The sequence below is a fragment of the Aethina tumida genome, chromosome 3 (genome assembly GCF_024364675.1).
Source record: "Aethina tumida isolate Nest 87 chromosome 3, icAetTumi1.1, whole genome shotgun sequence".
Taxonomy (NCBI): domain Eukaryota; kingdom Metazoa; phylum Arthropoda; class Insecta; order Coleoptera; family Nitidulidae; genus Aethina; species Aethina tumida.
In genome coordinates, this window is record NC_065437.1 from 32714295 (window position 1) to 32732410 (window position 18116).

The 18116-nt window shown below is 32.0% G+C and overlaps 3 protein-coding genes across 3 annotated transcripts in view; all 3 read left to right on the top strand.

The window, feature by feature from the left end:
• Positions 1-10367, top strand: part of LOC109594953 (semaphorin-2A) — a 171685-nt gene extending 161318 nt beyond the window's left edge. The window contains exons 6-11 of the mRNA XM_020010223.2: positions 1824-2094; positions 6916-7146; positions 7204-7617; positions 7674-7953; positions 8048-8483; positions 8545-10367. Of these exons, the coding sequence (XP_019865782.1) occupies positions 1824-2094; positions 6916-7146; positions 7204-7617; positions 7674-7953; positions 8048-8483; positions 8545-8616 (1704 nt within the window). The 3' untranslated portion in view covers positions 8617-10367. The remainder of the gene's footprint in view (positions 1-1823; positions 2095-6915; positions 7147-7203; positions 7618-7673; positions 7954-8047; positions 8484-8544) is intronic.
• Positions 10368-11283: 916 nt separating this feature from the next.
• On the top strand, positions 11284-15043 carry LOC109594944 (DNA helicase MCM9). The gene is made up of 8 exons (XM_020010215.2): positions 11284-11448; positions 11497-11735; positions 11791-12124; positions 12211-12424; positions 12610-12849; positions 12905-13051; positions 13105-13511; positions 13614-15043. The coding sequence occupies exons 1-8, from the start codon at positions 11354-11356 to the stop codon at positions 15007-15009; spliced, it is 3072 nt and encodes a 1023-aa protein (XP_019865774.2). The 5' UTR covers positions 11284-11353; the 3' UTR covers positions 15010-15043.
• A 79-nt stretch (positions 15044-15122) lies between these two features.
• LOC109594940 (DNA mismatch repair protein Mlh1) lies at positions 15123-18087 on the top strand. Its single transcript, XM_049964419.1, has 9 exons — positions 15123-15408; positions 15465-15528; positions 15587-15786; positions 15837-16130; positions 16183-16316; positions 16372-16598; positions 16656-17167; positions 17218-17654; positions 17706-18087. The coding sequence occupies exons 1-9, from the start codon at positions 15206-15208 to the stop codon at positions 18002-18004; spliced, it is 2370 nt and encodes a 789-aa protein (XP_049820376.1). The 5' UTR covers positions 15123-15205; the 3' UTR covers positions 18005-18087.
• Positions 18088-18116: the final 29 nt, after the last annotated feature.

Sequence of the window (18116 nt, forward strand, 5' to 3'; positions counted from 1 at the left end):
ACACTCCAAAAATGTAATTTCTTTATTGAGACATTGCTAGTCGCGTCGCAGGATATAATTAAATTTACTAGAAGCAAGGCGCAACTACATATTGTCTTTTCCCATGGCTGGCGCTGAATTATTAATGGACGGACGGATTTTTTAATTATGAAAAGATCAGTTTCAGACGAAAGAGATTTAATATTTCAGAGGCAAGGCTATCGATTTTGTACTTTGATTAAGAAAATCACAGTGACAAGAACCTAGGCACAAAAGATACTAAAAATGTTTAGCTGCGTTTTTTAATGATAAATTAAACGTCTGGTTTATAAATAACAGAAAAAACATGTCACGAGAAAAATACTGTGATAATAAAATTAAAATTTAATTAAATACCAGTTATACCAAGAATATTTTTCAACCCCTTATTTACATGTCGACTATTAAATTAACCAGTAATCGAGGAACTCTCATAAATAAACGGTTTCTTGATCGGACCATGTATCTGTCTTAATAGTTAATAATTATGCATAATAATTCTGAAGTAGTCTCTGTTTGATTAACGTACTTTGGACATGTAATCATTTTCTTCTTAGCATGAAACCCATGATTTTGTATGCAGACTCCCCATCTTTATATATAATTTAAGACATGTCGTACATGAATTATTATCATCAACTTTTGAATGCGAAAAGAATTAAAAAGAAGCAATCGTATGGTTCATATTATATTTAAACAAACAGTTCCCACAAAAATAATCGTGCGTATGAACAGCACGAATAGTAGATGGTGCGGAACGTAACATTATTCCAACGAATCGAGATATCATAATAAAATAGGCTATTTAAATTCTAAATGGACCCTTAATAATAATCCCCCGTGATATACATGTACATCCGAATATTTCGCTGAATCTTGAATTGATAAATTCAAAATGCACGCAGTGAATCGAAAGCAGATAGATGAGAATAGCATTTATGAACTCAACAGTTTCAGGCCGATGCAAGTGATTGCGGTGATATATTGCCGTTTTGTCTGCGAAGGGACCGAAGTGATGCGAACGCCGGTCACACTATCTGTTTCTGCGAATGTTGTCCCTTTAATTACTTTTGTGTTATCCGATGAGACGCCGTCTTTTTGAAAAGTCCAATCTCTTTGCTTATACTGAATGTTCATTAATTAGTCTAGACTGGCATGACACGATTCAATTTGATTTTGTTGCCTTCAAGAAATTTCCGATAACACCAGTAATTGTGAGACAAAGGCGTAGAGGATGTGATGGGAAATCGATTCGATTTTTGCCTTGTGAAAAAGTGTTGGGTAGCGGTGCATCGGTAATGCAACATTTCTCCCGACTGGAGTGAGTGGCATGGCGAGGCTTACGGAGGTGAGACTCCCGGGGCAGAGGGATGTCTTATCGCGTTTCGCAGCGGAACATTTCGGCTCTGCTGCCGTTTCCCATCGCGTTACACGTTACTTTTGCCCCCGTGTTTCACTTATTTATTCCGCCATTTGCCCACGCCATTCCGACCGGTCGTTATCGCTCCGACAATTTGCATTGCGATGTTGCGAATTTTGAATTTAATGATCGGAAACGTTTTAATAAATTTTCTGAAGACGCTTTCGGATTATTCTCTTTCGTTTGCCCAAAGGAATATTGGTTTAAATACGCATCTATACAAGATTAGTACAAGATTTATTACTTGAATGTATATATTATTGATTAATTGGCTAAGATAAAGCCTTTAAATTTACATTCTCACATTCTTATTTAATACTATTTTATATTTGTATAGTCCATATTATTTTACAAAATGTATAATTTTTTTTTTTTTCCTTTTCAGGCGAATTTGACTCATCTCAGTAGAAACTCTTTCGTGCCTGGAATCGGCATGGGTATTGCCAAATGTCCCTACGACCCAGCCGACAACTCCACTGCAGTCTGGGTAGAAAAAGGTAATCCGGGGGATCTGCCCGGACTCTACTCTGGAACTAACGCCGAATTCACGAAAGCCGACACAGTTATATTCAGGACCGACCTTTACAATTTGACGACGGGACGTAAGGAGTTTACCTTCAAGAGGACTCTCAAATATGACTCCAAATGGCTGGACAGTAAGCATTCAAAATTAATATTGATCTAGTTTTAAATCGCAACGAATTTAAATATTATTCTTGTCACACGGTTGGCAAATGTTGTTACAGTCTCATGGGTGATACTGTTACATATAGGTTTAGTGGAATATGGGACCGATAATTTGCATGCATTTACGTATGAAAGAACAGAAACCTGATCCTTTTGGGGGTTTCGATATGAATCCGTTTATTTCTCCTGAAACACAACACTATAAAGTATTGTTGGGGAAAATTTCTGTACAAAATAGTAACATAATAAGTATGTTTAATGAGAGGGTTCCAACACATTTACTTTGAATGAATTATAAATAAACTTTTGGGTCTTAACTTGAACCGTGTTTTAACTGTATGCACTCCCAAACTTTATGAAATATTACAGCACAGGGCTAATTGGGCCCTCTAACAGGTGTGACATCTTTATCTCTGTTATGTAGTTGTCTTATTACTTTAAAGCCTAAAGTTGTATCATAATTTCCTAATTTCTATTCATTTTCCCCTGCATTTACATAGATATTATTCCCCCGTCCGAAATTTTTATAATACAGAAATTGTACCTGGCTGCGTCTCGAGCTATTTAAACTTGGTAGATGTGTTTCTTATGTATGTAAATTGTAAAGAGTGCGGCAACTTATAAAAATGTAAATTGGCCTTAAATTAAGTCGTTGGGTCGAATTAAACTCACTTTCGTAATTTTATGTTAATTTCTTTATAAAACCAATTTATACGGGCGTTGCATACTTCTTATGTTCAATCCAACCACAATGGACCATTTCCTTCTCGCAGAAGCTGTAAACGAATCCACATATGTTCTTGTTACAATTTAATTTTAAAATAAATTTCTTCTGCTTCTTTTAATATTAAAATAGTTTATTAAACTATGCCGCGTTGCAAAATGTATGTACATTGTAAAATCAAGTTTCCCGTCTTCCTGTCATGTACAATCACGACTCGAACTTTCTAGGACTGGACCATAAAATAGGCAATTTATTGTTTTACCAAAATTTGCTATTCAGGCCATGTAAGTTACTTCAATTCTTAGATAAAGCAAATTCAGTCCGCCGATAAAACTGTAACTCGAGGAGCGTAATTAAATTTCGGACGCTGCATATAAGCTGGTCCCGTCCTCGCAATTCGAATTAATTGAAACTATCATTTAAGTCCGTGTAATCTTCCGAGCATCCGTGATTTAAATTCTGAAACACTGCCTAATTATTAAGATTAATTATACGGACATTTTAACTGATAATAATGAGACAACGTGAAGGTTTTGTGTAAAATCGCACGGAGAACATAATTCGCACAGATCACCGATGTCGATCTTTATTAGGGCTGCGGGACCCGATCAGGCGATGTGGATAACCGACGTGCACGACCCGATAAACCGAACTTTCCTGATAGATTTCTCACAGACAGGCGTGACCTGGGTCAAAGTATACACTTTTCCTTAAATTAGCTCCAATCTGATCGAACTGCCTCTTCCGCAGCCATGGAATTAACAGCAGTCGAATCTTAATTAAAAGTCGTTTTATCAAAAGCTTCAAACATTCCTTCTATACGTTAATAGCAATTTATTTTCAAGTAAAGCAAAATGAATCATGTTACCTCTGAACATATTAGATTACGACCACCAATTAAGTTACGTGTATTAAGTTACATTTTTTTTTAATTGTGTGTATACATTAATACCGTTAGAAAATTCCCTTGCTAAAGAAGAGTTTTCGATTTCGACTGGGACGAAATACACTAAAACAATTACCGATTGCTCCAGAAATGGCGTCATCGAACAAAAGCATGTGCGAAGAGTTAGGATAATTAAAACGGAGAACATCCTCTCCCTTCTTTTGTGCTCACACCAACTTGGCATTAGAACGGTGAGTCGCCGAGCGCCGGAATCGCATCGTTTTTCTACCTCCACTTTGATCACCTTCCACAAAACAACTATCATTATTTTTTACGTTGTTTTTTCTTCATGTTGCCTCTCGCTACTTTAAAAAATCGCGTAATGGAAGCTGACACTTTTCTACACACTCGCCGCGGCGAAATTATATCGTCTTTTTTGATGAGAAACAACTGGAATGATCTACATCAAAGCTTCTGTTAATGTCCTTCTGTTTGATAGCACGTATTTTGTAATTTTCTCGAACGTTTTAAGTGTTCCGTTGATTTCATATCACATTTCTCTCAAACTTACTTTCATGCAAATCAAATTTTTAATTTTGCTTTTAATTTTAAATTCGATGCCGTAGAATGTTTTCGCTGTATCCAACATCAGAAATACTTCGCCCTAAACGCCCCTAATTTGGTATTCCGCATCCGGTTGCCTCACTTTTTCCAAACCATTACCGCCAAAACGTTGTCCAAGTAATTTACCGAGATATGACGAAGAATTTCATAAACCTACGCCCTCTTTCTATAATAATCTGCCCATCCCTTAACTTCTTTATGTAGTAAAGTAATTCGGTGACCATCTCGTTAAAGCGACTGACCCCCAACCCTCTACGTCTGTTTATGGGGGAATCTTTACGAATAGTTTTGCTGAAATTGTCTTACCAGTCGTTTAGTCCGAATATAAATATTGCAAGGGGTTCAAACCATCGACAAAAATTCTCAGCATCTCATCTAATTACGGGTATTGGATTAACCATGCTCTTAAGATGGCACTTTCTCACTTTGAATGTCTCTTTGCGGGGAAATTTAATCTAATAACTATTTAAAGTGGATCAATTTTCAGTCTTTGGAGACCATTCACAAATAACCAAACAAATTAAATTTTTCTAACTTGGACTTGAGACTGAAATGTATAGATATTAAACTTAAATATCTACATGCTGTGACGTTAATTACAAAACCTTTACTCTGAAAATTTAATATATTAGGTTTAGTTAGTTTTCTTACTCTATGAATAACTCGTAAAACCACACACTCAATTTTCTATTACACTTTGCGCGTCAGATCCTCCTTATATTGCTTCCATTATTCATAAACAGTGAGATTAGGAGGTGTGCACTTGGGTCGTACTCGGAAAGTTTCGGCGGTTTGTTTCATGAATAAAATTGGGGGATATTTAATAATTTTTAAATGAAAATTTCAAACTTCATAGTTAATGAAAACATGTAATATAGCTCCAGAATCTCTAATAATTATCATTAAAACCTAATGTTGTTCAAATTAAATAATAGTGTGAGTAATTAAACTTCTTTGTTACATGAAGATGTAATGACTACATTAATAATTTAAACAGAAATGTAATTAAATAGGAAAAAAGATTCAGGTGCTCACGAAAATTGCATGGAACAAACTAAATGAGCTTTTTAGACAACAAAGTGGTTCAATTGCAGCGTCGATGACGGTTTTAGGATTACGAAAAAGCGCCAAAATGAGCCGGTGTGTGCCAATTTGCCAATCCAATTACCACTAATCGATGCTATCGGGCATGAAACGCTGTCTAGCACGACATAGCATCGATAATTAAATCATACAGGGCAGGAAGTCCATCGAAGGACAATGACACTTGTAAAAAAATAAACCTTTCGCTCTCCTAGCGTATTAATGACGTAAAATGCTCTAAAATGTGCACCGTACATTATTTACTAATAAAGTTTTAATTAATATTGATCATGAAACTTTCTGTTAAGTTAATATAAATTGCAATCGACGTTAATTAAATCATATACGGTGAAAGGACGACAATTGTCCCTTAGGAGTAGCGGAAAGATGACCCTTACGCACTCTTGGTGGTCATGGGAACCAACTCTTGGTGAGGGATTAGGTAGACTCTGTAATGAGTAATCGGACGCTCAAAGGTGTTTCTCGATGTATGAAGTCCTCGTAAACCGATTATTATTACGCAACGTTTGAGAGCCGTCTGATTCTCCGGTATCTTACCTACTTCTCGTACGACGGATCCGGATTAGTTTTCTAATTGACTCGGCCACTTAATACAGAGATTCTAACCGGAAAATTCGGCGTTGTCGTCCGTAATCCGATTTTCTTTGACCGAGCATTTTCGGATTTATAAAATATACCAACGTTGGTACATATACTTTTGTAATTTTTACACAAACACGTCGAATTACTTTTAAAGATATTAAAATATTTAATATATTTAAGTAAATAAATAGTAATACTAGTAAGTTGAAAGATATGATAAATAGGTGTGTTAAAACATCATTTTCGATTTGAAACAAATATCTGTCCATTCAAAAACTCTACATCCGATGATTTCCATCTAAACGCATCAACGTTCGAGGAAAATTCACCGCTTCATTCGGTTGAGAGTTTATTTAATCTTTATGTCTGTCATGGCATTCGGGTTCATTTCCACCTGAATGGAGAGGAAACCGTTCGACTTGCTACACTTTGCAACTTACCCACCTATACAAACCGAACGCCGGCAGCGTAAATGAACTAAACACCATGTAAATTTTCAATGCGTCGCTTATTCAAATTTGTTTAATCCCTGGAAGAACTGCTGGCGTTTTTCGTTTTTTACGTTTTTATATCTCGGCGTCCCAACATTTCAGTATTATGCCAATCAATGATTTTAATCTCGGTGGTAAGATATATTCACATTTTAAATTCGCTTATACATTGAAATACGACCACATAAATTCGTGTGTATGGAATACTTTTTAGAATTGCAAATGGTCTGTTCAAGTAATTCTATTTATGTATCTGCAAAAAATAATATTTTTGAAATACAAATCAATAAAAATAAAGATGTGGATATATATTTAACATATACCAAATTTTAAACTATATAAATAAGCAATATTTATAATAAAAATTTTAATTTTTCAGAGCCAAACTTCGTGGGATCTTTTGACATAGGCGACTACGTTTTGTTTTTCTTCAGAGAAACCGCTGTAGAATATATAAATTGTGGTAAAAGTGTATATTCCAGAGTAGCGCGTGTTTGCAAAAAGGATACCGGAGGCAAAAACATTTTGTCTCAAAATTGGGCCACTTACTTAAAGGCACGGCTCAATTGTTCCATTCCCGGCGAATTTCCGTTTTACTTCAACGAAATACGTAAGTTCTTCTACACTTCAAATCAATTTTAAGACTAAACAATTATATATTTTACAGAGAGTATATACAAAGTGCCTGGGGACGATACAAAATTCTACGGAACTTTTACGACTTCAACCAACGGACTAATGGGCTCCGCCATTTGCTCATTCTCCATATCCGACATTCAAGCAGCTTTCAATGGCAAGTTCAAAGAACAGGCATCGTCTTCCTCGGCGTGGTTACCAGTTTTATCAAGCAGGGTACCCGAACCTAGACCAGGAACTTGCGTCAATGACACTGAAACTTTACCAGATACCGTCCTCAACTTCATTAGGTCTCATCCACTTATGGATTCCGCCGTAAGTCACGAAAACGAAAAACCTGTCTTCTTCAAAAGAGACGTTTTCTTCACTCGTCTGGTCGTCGATAAAATTAGAGTCGATATTGGCGGAGGACTTTTAGATTACATTGTCTACTATGCCGGAACCAGTAAGTTTTTTTTTAATTATTTATTGACAGAATATTTATTTTGTTTGTTATCTCAGATGACGGAAGAGTACACAAGATAGTCGAATGGGGCAAAGATAATCCAGATGGATCATCTTCAATACTTCTGGACGTATTTGATGTTACACCAGGCGAACCTATTCAAGTCATGGAAATCTCAAAAGAACATAAAGCCCTGTATGTTGCCTCAGACCACAGAGTCAAACAAGTCGACCTAGTTATGTGCAATAGAAGATACGACAACTGTTTGAGATGTGTACATGATCCTTACTGCGGATGGGACAAAGATTCTAACGTCTGTAAACCATATTCACCTGGGTAAGATATTACTTCTAATCATGAACATTGTTCATAACTTATAACTAATCAATTTATTATTTAATGAATATCTAAACTCATTCAATATTTATAGGTTACTGCAAGATGTGTCGAATAGTACAATCGACGTGTGCGACAGCAGTGTGGTAAAAAAGAAGATGGTGGTGACGTGGGGACAAAGTTTGCACCTCGGTTGCTTCTTGAAGATGCCAGCTGTCTTGGCATCACAAACGATAACCTGGTATCACTATTCAAAGGAAAAGGGACGTTACAAGATCCAGTTCAGGCCAGACAAATACATCGAGACTTCAGAGCACGGATTAGTGATCATTGCTGTCACTGAAGCTGACGAGGGTCGCTACGATTGTTGGATGGGTGCGTCGTTACTATGTTCATACAATGTTACTGTGGATGCTCATCGTTGTTCACCACCAGCAAAGAGCAACGATTACCAAAAGATCTACTCGGACTGGTGTCACGAGTTCGAAAAGTATAAATCAGCAATGAAAACATGGGAGAAAAAGCAAGCTGTAAGTGTTTATTTATTTTATAAACATTCTAGTGATTAATTATTTAATTTTAATTTTTCAGCAATGTGCATCAAGGCAAAACAACAGCAACCAAAACAGCCATCCAAATGAGATATATAGGCCTTTAGTCTGATAGCTCATTGAGCGCGGTCCCCTTGCTCTTACGTATCTAGGAATTCCCTTACATTGGACTCTTATTTTGTTCATGTAAATAATGTCGCGAGAGACTTACTAATTTAGTACATTCATATTTAATAATAAACGTAATAAACTTTTCAACGATCAATCAGTGGAAGTGCCCTGTTATTGTGATGGATTTTTGGAAAGTGGAACAGTGCTTACATCGTGCTTTTCATTAAACTCTTTTGATGTGACTGAAATTATATTTTTTCATCGTTTTCATAAGTAATCGATTTGTTTTGCATTAATTATTTCAATATATTTAGTGTAAATGGTCCATTTACACTTGAATTATAGGATTTTCAAAGAGCATTTTAATATTGTAGGTCTGTGATATACGTGTATTGTAATTAAGTAAAAGTTTTTAATTTCAAATTGGAGTGAATGTATGCAAAACAATCAGCTTTATGATAAACTGATATCTCCGGACCAAAGTGAATGGACTTTTTGAAAACGATATTAGTTTTTAAAAGAACATACTGTAAAATTTAGTGCGTATTCAAAGCAATACTTTTTCCGCTTGCAAAGTGTTGGTCCCTTGAAATAATATATAATGTAAATATTTCCCATTTCGCGTTTTCGTTGGATACATTTTTTCAATAGATAGATCCAACATCACGTCCCGTCTACATTACAGATCCTATTGAATTTTTAAATAATTGTACTTAAAGAAATTTAATGCAACCTTGCAACGAATAGTACATACCTGGATTATCTATTAAAAAATTGTGTAATATTAAGGACAATCACAACAGATGATATATTTTGATTTTAGTAAAATATATTATTTCAATTGTAACAATAAATGTATGTATAAACATCCAACACAGATATTGTTAAAATATTTCAAAAGTTCTCATAGTATTATTTGTTCTAAAAAATGTAATCCTGTATATACCTATGTATAGTTATTTATATTGTCCACTTATGTAATTTATACTTATTTGTAGAAATTACACTAAGAGGTTTCCTATAGCTATGCTTTCTTTTTTATAATATTAATGTTATTTGAAACCTTCAAGTTTCTTTGTTTTATGAATTTTGATTTTATTTGTCACATTTTATATTTTTAACAATACAAAATACATATCTTATATATTGCAATAAATATGAAAACATCGTCATTTATGTTCAGTAAGAATTATATGATTTTCTACTATTACTTTAAATCCAGAATTGTAGATAAGTATTCTTGTTACGAATTTAAAATTGTAGAAACTTTCTTAAACCAGCTAAAATATTATATCAACTTCCATGAAGTTATGAATGCTGAGTTTAAACTGAAAAATTAAAGTAAAAATTAAATTCAAAATAACATTTTTTACCAAAACTTCGTTTTTTATGTTTAAACTAGCCTATTACTTACTATTTTTATTATACCTATTTTATATTTAAATGTTAGTTTAAGTTTTATATAATTAATTTTCGTCTTATTTCTCCAAAGTATGAAAATAATTTTAATTTCTCTATTAAACTAGATGGAGAACTATTATATTCATACTTTAGAGACCTTTACACCGATTTTATTTGTACTTATTTGACGTTTCTCTTTTTGAATTTTGATTTTATACAATTTTTATTGTAAATATATTACCAATAAAAATTAGTTATGCTATAGCAAATGACATCCCAAATGTAAATTGTAATGGACATGTCGCTATTGCCCTCTGAAATATTATCAATAAAGATTATATAATAAAATTATATGTTGTATTTTAATGCCCATGATAAAGTATCAAATGAAATTTTTAACTCCTGTTTTTAACATTGATTTGCCAAATTGATTATTTATTTAAAGATCACATTGTTTCATAATTACACTTTTACTATCTTTAAATAAAATTAAAGTAAATATAATTATTAAATCAAGTTATGATTTATTTATTTTCATTTCAATTTCATGAAAAGTTGTTCAAATTAAAATATTTTAAAACATTCAATAATAATAATTAAGTACGAATATTAATGAATAAAAATTAATTTGAAGTTTATGACTAAAATTTAAAAATTATAAAATTAAATAAAACATTCAGAACTTTTTAATAAAAAATATCAAAAAATTGATTATTATCCATCATTTAAAACATTAAATTTCACATTCATTATCAACAATCCCGTTCACTAAAAAGTAGTTCATTAAATTAATTAATTTGTTATTTGTTATTAATGATGATAATTAACTTCATCATAAAATGAATTTTATATTTTTTAAAATTGTTGTTTTCAAAAAATTATTTAGGGTAGTCCCTTTATGTTCATAATTTGTTCGATAAGCAATTTCCTCTATAATTTTTATTTGCGATTATTATAGTTTTATCATGAACGACAGAAAGAGTAAAAGTTTGTAAATTTGCTTCCTAATGTGAATCTTTTACTGCATCTGTTATCATGATGTCTCTCTCAAAATTCAGTAGGATCAAAGGTTTTCCAATCGGTATGCAATTTCTTATAATATATATTTATGTATGTTAATATTGTCCGTGATTTTATTATTTTCAATAAAAAATAACAGGAGTAAAATTTAAATAAAATATTATATTTGGGTGGCACCTCTGCAACAATAGTAAAATGTTAATACATAATGAATAGAGACAAAAATATATTTTTTAACGGACAACAATGATATATCAATAACATAACCTCAACTTGGACTACTAATTTTAAAAATAAATTTGTTTTGGCGGTAAACAATGTGTGAAGAATATTTATTAAAATATCACAAAGCCGATATTATAAATGTACTAAACGAAACAGATAGTTCAAAACATTACCCAATTTATATTAAGTAAGTATATGTAAATGTATGATATGTTTTTGAATAATCAATTTATAGTTTTATAGAATTGTTTGAGAATGATCCCCAATTAGGTACTTTTGTACTAAACGATCCAGACACTGCCCTAGAAGATTGGAATAGAGCAATTACTAAAGTTCAGTTAAAAGTGTCCAAAAATAAAGATGTAGTTCTAAAAAAGTGTCACTGTAGACTTCATAGTTTGCCAGTATGTCCTGAACTGGTTCGTACAAAATTTCCCACTAATGTTGACACAGGGAAATTTTTAGAACTATCTGGTATAAATGGCATTTTCATTATAATTCATAGAAATTCTACATCTCTCAATTTCAGGTACTGTTGTAAGAACCACAACTACCAAACTATTAGAACTTGAAAGAAAGTATGTGTGTACTAAATGCAAATATTCCATAACTGTAAAAGCAGACTATGAACAAAAAAACCTAATAATTCCTCCTAAAAAATGTCCCAATCCAGATAATTGTAAAAATACAAACCTAATACATTTTGGTGGCCTAGATTCAGAATACTGTATAGATTATCAAGAAATTAGAATTCAAGAACCTGTCACCAAACTTGGAATGGGATCTATTCCTAGTTCTATGTGGGTCACATTGGATAATGACTTGGTAGACAACTGCAAACCTGGTGATAATATCACAGTGTGGTAAGTTTCTTTAGTTATGAATTGGTCTGAAAGTTAACTAAATATCATATTGGCTGTAACTTTCTTGACAAGATTATTTATTCTAGTGGGATAGTTAAACAAAGGTGGGAACCATTAATTGTTGGCAAGAAAACAGATATAGAAATAGTGTTCAAAGCAAATTTTATCCAAGTTAACAATGCATATGGTTCAGCCAGTGTTACTCCAGAAATTAAGGCAGTATTCACAACTTTTTGGGACACATATTCACAAGAACCACTTGTTGGAAGGGATATCATATTAAAGTCTATATGTTCCCAAGTAAGTAAGCAAACAAATTTAAATTTACTAGTCTAAACTGGTCACAATATATATTCTGACAAAATAGAGAAAAAATATATATTATTAATACTGCATGTGAAATTATTATTTAATGAAAATATTCTTTAAAATATTCTATATAATATCAAGAACTACCAATTTATAATTATAATTTTAATTTTTAGTTATTTGGCCTCTATTTCGTAAAATTGGCCACCGCTTTGGTGTTAGCTGGCGGTACTCATGTGGATGATAAATCTTCAACAGGTGTAAGGGTTAGGTCTGAGTCTCATTTATTACTAGTCGGTGATCCCGGAACTGGAAAATCACATTTACTTCGGTTCGCCTCGAAAATCATACCACGGTCTGTTTTAACAACTGGAATTGGTTCAACGGCAGCAGGTCTGACCGTTACCGCAGTAAAAGTAACGGCAAAAAATATTATTTTATTCGACAATTTGATAGAATCTTTTTATTTAGGAAAATGGTGAATGGCAATTGGAAGGTGGAGCTCTTGTTTTGGCGGATGGTGGTATTTGTTGTATTGATGAGTTTAATTCTATGAGAGATCATGATAGGACCAGTATCCATGAAGCTATGGAACAACAAACAATAAGTGTTGCTAAAGTAAGCATTTTTTTATTCTGTATTGTAATATACTTTACATATGATTTATTTAGGCAAGCATTGTGTGTAAATTAAGCACTAGATGTTCTATATTAGCAGCATGCAATCCAAAAGGTAACTTGGACCCCACACAACCTTTAAGTTTAAACATAGCTCTAGCAAGTCCATTATTAAGCAGATTCGATTTAATTTTATTGTTGAGAGATACAGTTAATGAGGAATGGGATAATTTAGTGTCTGATTATATTCTTAATGGGGAATACAATTATTCTAAATTAACTGAAAATAACATGTGGTCATTAGATTTATTACAAGCTTATTTTAAGATCATTAGAAAACTTACTCCCATGTTAACAGAAGAATCAAACGTTATATTGAGCAGGTATTATCAGTGCCAAAGAAAAATTGATAACAGAAACAAATCCAGGACTACCGTTCGTCTATTAGACAGTTTAATAAGGTAACTACAATTTTAGGAAACCCATAATTTTCTTTTGTCTGTATAGTAAAAAGTGAATAACTTCTCCTAAAAGCTAATGTATTATTTTATAATATATTTCAGATTATCTCAAGGTCATGCAAAACTGATGTATCACGACAGTGTTCAAATAATGGATGCAGTTTTCGCAATAATTTTGGTGGATACTGCAATGCAAGATGAAGGCAGAATATTGAATCTAAACCTAACGACACATAGTACTTTTTCCGAAAATCCCATGGGAGATTATTTAGAAATGCTTGAAATTATATTGACTAAACTTAATCTTCCAGAATTATACGAAATGGAACGTCAAAATTTAAGAAATGCAGGAAAACATAAAGGGACAAGATCCAGATTTTTCAATAAAGCAAGTACTTCCAAACAAAATCTTTCACCAAATATTGATGGATGTGTACCTATTGATGAAAATATTGTACCAGCAGCTTCAAGTACTCAAATAAAAGACACTGATGTTGAAGACATAACGCAAAAGTCTCGCAGTGTTCAAATGGAATTGGATTTTTCTGATCCTATTATTTCAGATGAATATACTCATAATACATCTGCAGATCAAGGAAATGCGTCAGAGGGAGCAAATGATTCAAATCCTAAAAAAGTTGTTCAAAACTCAAAGACAATTTTAAAAACTTGTGATAAAAATGAACATATCAATTCACCACTAGTCACAGAAAACGCAGATGAGACTTTAAATTCATCCAGGCACAAATTAGACAAAACAACTAGTATAAATAATTCTGAACTTAACACTTCTGCAGATGCCAAAGTGAAATCACTGAAACCAACAAGAAGAATTGGAAATATAGAATCAAAGTCTAAAAAAATTAAATTAGATAATAATATTGTAGATGATTTGAAATTGTTAAATTATATTCCTAGTGTAAATGATGATATTATGAACATGAATTTAAACTTTGATTATGATTGTGATATTGATTTTAGAAGTGAAGATGATCAAAAAGATGAATTAACAGGAACTGTAAAAGTCTTGAACAGTGAAATCAAAGATATCAATTCTAAAAGTGACAATACAAATAACCAAAACCCTATCGAGATTTTCGATACGTCTATAAACTACGATTTTAACGATGAATATGAAAGTAACCAAGCTGATAGTAATAATATTAATAATGAAATTAATCAATCTAAAAAGGAGGTGTCGCCAAGATTTAAGTTTAAAAGAAAGTATGTTATTAATTCAAAAATGGAATGCAATTTAAACGATCGTAATAATTGCAACATTGATGGTAATAAAGTAGGTACAACATTGGAGGAAACCATTCCAGTTCTGGTTAAGAAAAAGTCATTAAAGGAATTATTTGCTTTTAAACCTAAAGAACAAAAGGAAGTAGATAATTCTCATCGTCCTGAAAAATCAAATGTTAATAAATTTAAACAAATTCCAAGTGCATCTAGTTTTATTGAAGAAGATATTGATGATATTGACTTTGACCTGTAATGATAAAAATAAAATAAAAAAGTATTTAAAAAACTTTGTTTAGTTATTATTTCATATAGAATCCTTGCATCCTGCAATTTTGAATATTTTAATTTATTAGTTTATATTTTACTTATTGCATTCAAAATTGCATATATGTATAAATAAAAAAGTAAATAGCAACTTTCATTTTATTAAAAATGTTAAATTATCTTTCATGAAAATTAGATGCAACCTTGCCAGACTAAGTTATTTGATCTACCATTTTGAGGTTATATACAAATTCAAAATATGTAAATATTCAAAAATGAATCAACCAAGAGAAATCAAAAAACTCAGTGAAGACGTAATAAATAGAATTGCAGCAGGAGAAGTAGTTCAACGCCCTGCAAACGCTTTAAAAGAATTGATCGAAAATAGGTAACAATTATTAAAAGAGTAATTTATATCTTTATTAACATTCCGATTCCCTCTAGTTTAGACGCACAAGCCACTAATATTCAAATTGTGGTAAAAAACGGCGGTTTAAAATTACTACAGGTAATAAATACACATCTAATCACTTTCTGATAAATTCTCATTCAATAATTAATTGTAGATACAAGATAATGGCACAGGCATTCGAAAAGAAGACTTTCCAATTGTCTGTGAACGCTTTACAACTTCAAAACTAAAGGAGTTTGAGGATCTGAATACAATATCTACCTATGGGTTTAGGGGAGAAGCCTTAGCAAGTATCAGTCACATTGCACACTTGTCCATAACATCAAAAACTAAGAATGATATTTGTGCATATCAGTAAGAAAATTTATAATGGTTTTTATTATAACTTATCACATAATTTGTAGAGGTAGGTTTGTGGATGGTAATTTGCAAGGCAATCCAAAACCAACGGCTGGAAATCAAGGCACTATAATTACTGTAGAAGATCTTTTTTATAATATGCATGTAAGACAAAGGGCCTTAAGAAGTCCAGCTGAAGAATATAATAAAATTTTTGAAGTGGTTAGTAAATATGCAGTACATAATGCAGGCATTGGTTTTGCTTTGAAGAAACATGGGGAGAATAATGATATAAGGACTCCTCCAAAGTCTACTCAGATTGAAAATATAGGTATAATATATGGGAATGCTATTACCAGGTAATATAAGTTAAGAATTACTACAAATTTAATTTTAATATTTTGAATTTAGGGAACTTATTGAATTTAGCTTGGAAGATGATAATTTTAAGTTTAAGGCTCATGGCTTTTGTACAAATGTAAATTATTCAACAAAGAAATTTATTTGTCTAATATTCATTAATCATAGACTTGTGGATTGTTCAGGTTTGAATTTACATATTTACAAAAATATTGTGACAATTCATAATTCTATTTTTAGCTCTTAAAAAATGTTTGGATCAGGTATACAGTACATATTTACCAAAAAACACACATCCTTTTGTGTATATTAGCTTGCAATTAGATCCAGGAACAGTAGATGTGAATGTTCACCCAACTAAACATGAAGTGCATTTCTTAAATGAAGATCAAATAGTAGATATTATTGCATCTGCTATAGAAAAAAAATTACTTGGCACTAATAATTCCAGAGTATTTTATACACAGGTAGAATGGAATTGATTAATTTATATAATTGCATGGTTCATATAAAAATTTATTTAGGCAAAACTACCAGGTGTGACAGTAGAACATTTTAATGTTAAAGATGCAATTTCCAAAGCAGATAAATCTATCCAACCTAAAGAATTTGTGAGAACCGACAGCTCTGTTCAAAAATTAGAAAAATTCTTTGGTGCCACTAGGAAGGTGCCATCTGAATCAAAAGAAACTGTGAATCCAGATGTTTCTTTAACTGAAGATGAGTTTAATAAACAACATGAGCAATTCTTAGAAAGAAATGAAAATTTTGAAAACCAGTTGCTTGAAAAAACAACAATGGAGGAAGACGATATAGACGAAAAACCCATTGTAACTGAATCTAAAGTTGTTAATTGCACACCAAGAAAAACATCAATTTTGAGTTTAGAAAATGTATTGAATACTGATAAAGTGAAATCCCTTAATATAATAGAAGAAACCTCATTTGAAAATGAAATTAATCATAAATCAAAGAGTGATAATGATAGAAAACCAAAACTAAATGATAACTTGAATTTCTTTTCTAAAATTAACAGGTAAAATTAACAATAAAATTATATAATCTTTATTAATTAATAATTTTTAGGGTGGAAACTAATTTATCAAGTGTACTTCGACTAAGAAAAGAAATAGAAGAGAATTGCCACAGAACATTAAGAGAAACTTTTGCACAACTTGTTTATGTTGGTCCTATTGACACGCGGCAAGCTTTAATTCAGCATAATACTAAACTATTCCTCTGTAATACGGAGATAATACTCAAGGAACTTTTCTATCAGTTCATACTATACAACTTCCAAAATTTTAGTGAAATAGTATTTCAAAAGCCAATATCTTTGTTTGACTTATCAATGATATGCTTGGACCAACCAGAAACTGGATGGAAACCAGAAGATGGTCCCAAGGATGAACTCGCCCAAAAAATTATGGAGATCTTAGTTGAAAAGGCAGAGATGTTAAAAGACTATTTTTCTTTAGAAATCGATGAGACTGGACATTTAATAGGAATCCCTGTTTTAATAGGTTAGTGAGATGTATTTACTGTTTTCATTTATTTTATACATTTTATTGTAGACGATTATATCCCGGATAAAGGACGTCTTCCCAATTATATCGTCAGACTTGCCACAGAAGTAGACTGGGAGGAAGAGCAGTCTTGTTTCCAATCATTCGCCAGAGAAACTGCCGAATTTTACGCCCAAGTTTCTGATGCTCCAATTGCAGATGGAAAAGATTGGAAATGGGTTACAGAATTCGTTTTGTTTCCAGCAATAAGAGATTATTTTATACCACCTAAATCTTTCATCGAAAATGCGGCAATCTTAGAAATTGCAAGCTTACCAAACTTATACAGAGTCTTTGAAAGATGTTAGTTGAATCGCCGTATTGTTTTCTAGTTTAAGTTATTTTTATGTTTGTTTTTATTAAGTTTACTTTAAATAAAAAATATTTTGTATTTAACTTGTAGTTTCTACTGGTATAACT

Coding starts and splice junctions, on each gene's coding strand:
- LOC109594944 (XM_020010215.2), top strand. CDS start 11,354: ATGTGTGAAGAATATTTATTAAAATATCACAAAGCCGATATTATAAAT. Junction 12,125..12,210: donor GGTGATAATATCACAGTGTG/GTAAGTTTCTTT, acceptor TATTTATTCTAG/TGGGATAGTTAAACAAAGGT. Junction 12,850..12,904: donor TGACCGTTACCGCAGTAAAA/GTAACGGCAAAA, acceptor CTTTTTATTTAG/GAAAATGGTGAATGGCAATT.
- LOC109594940 (XM_049964419.1), top strand. CDS start 15,206: ATGAAAATTAGATGCAACCTTGCCAGACTAAGTTATTTGATCTACCAT. Junction 15,409..15,464: donor AAAGAATTGATCGAAAATAG/GTAACAATTATT, acceptor GATTCCCTCTAG/TTTAGACGCACAAGCCACTA. Junction 16,131..16,182: donor TATGGGAATGCTATTACCAG/GTAATATAAGTT, acceptor TTTTGAATTTAG/GGAACTTATTGAATTTAGCT.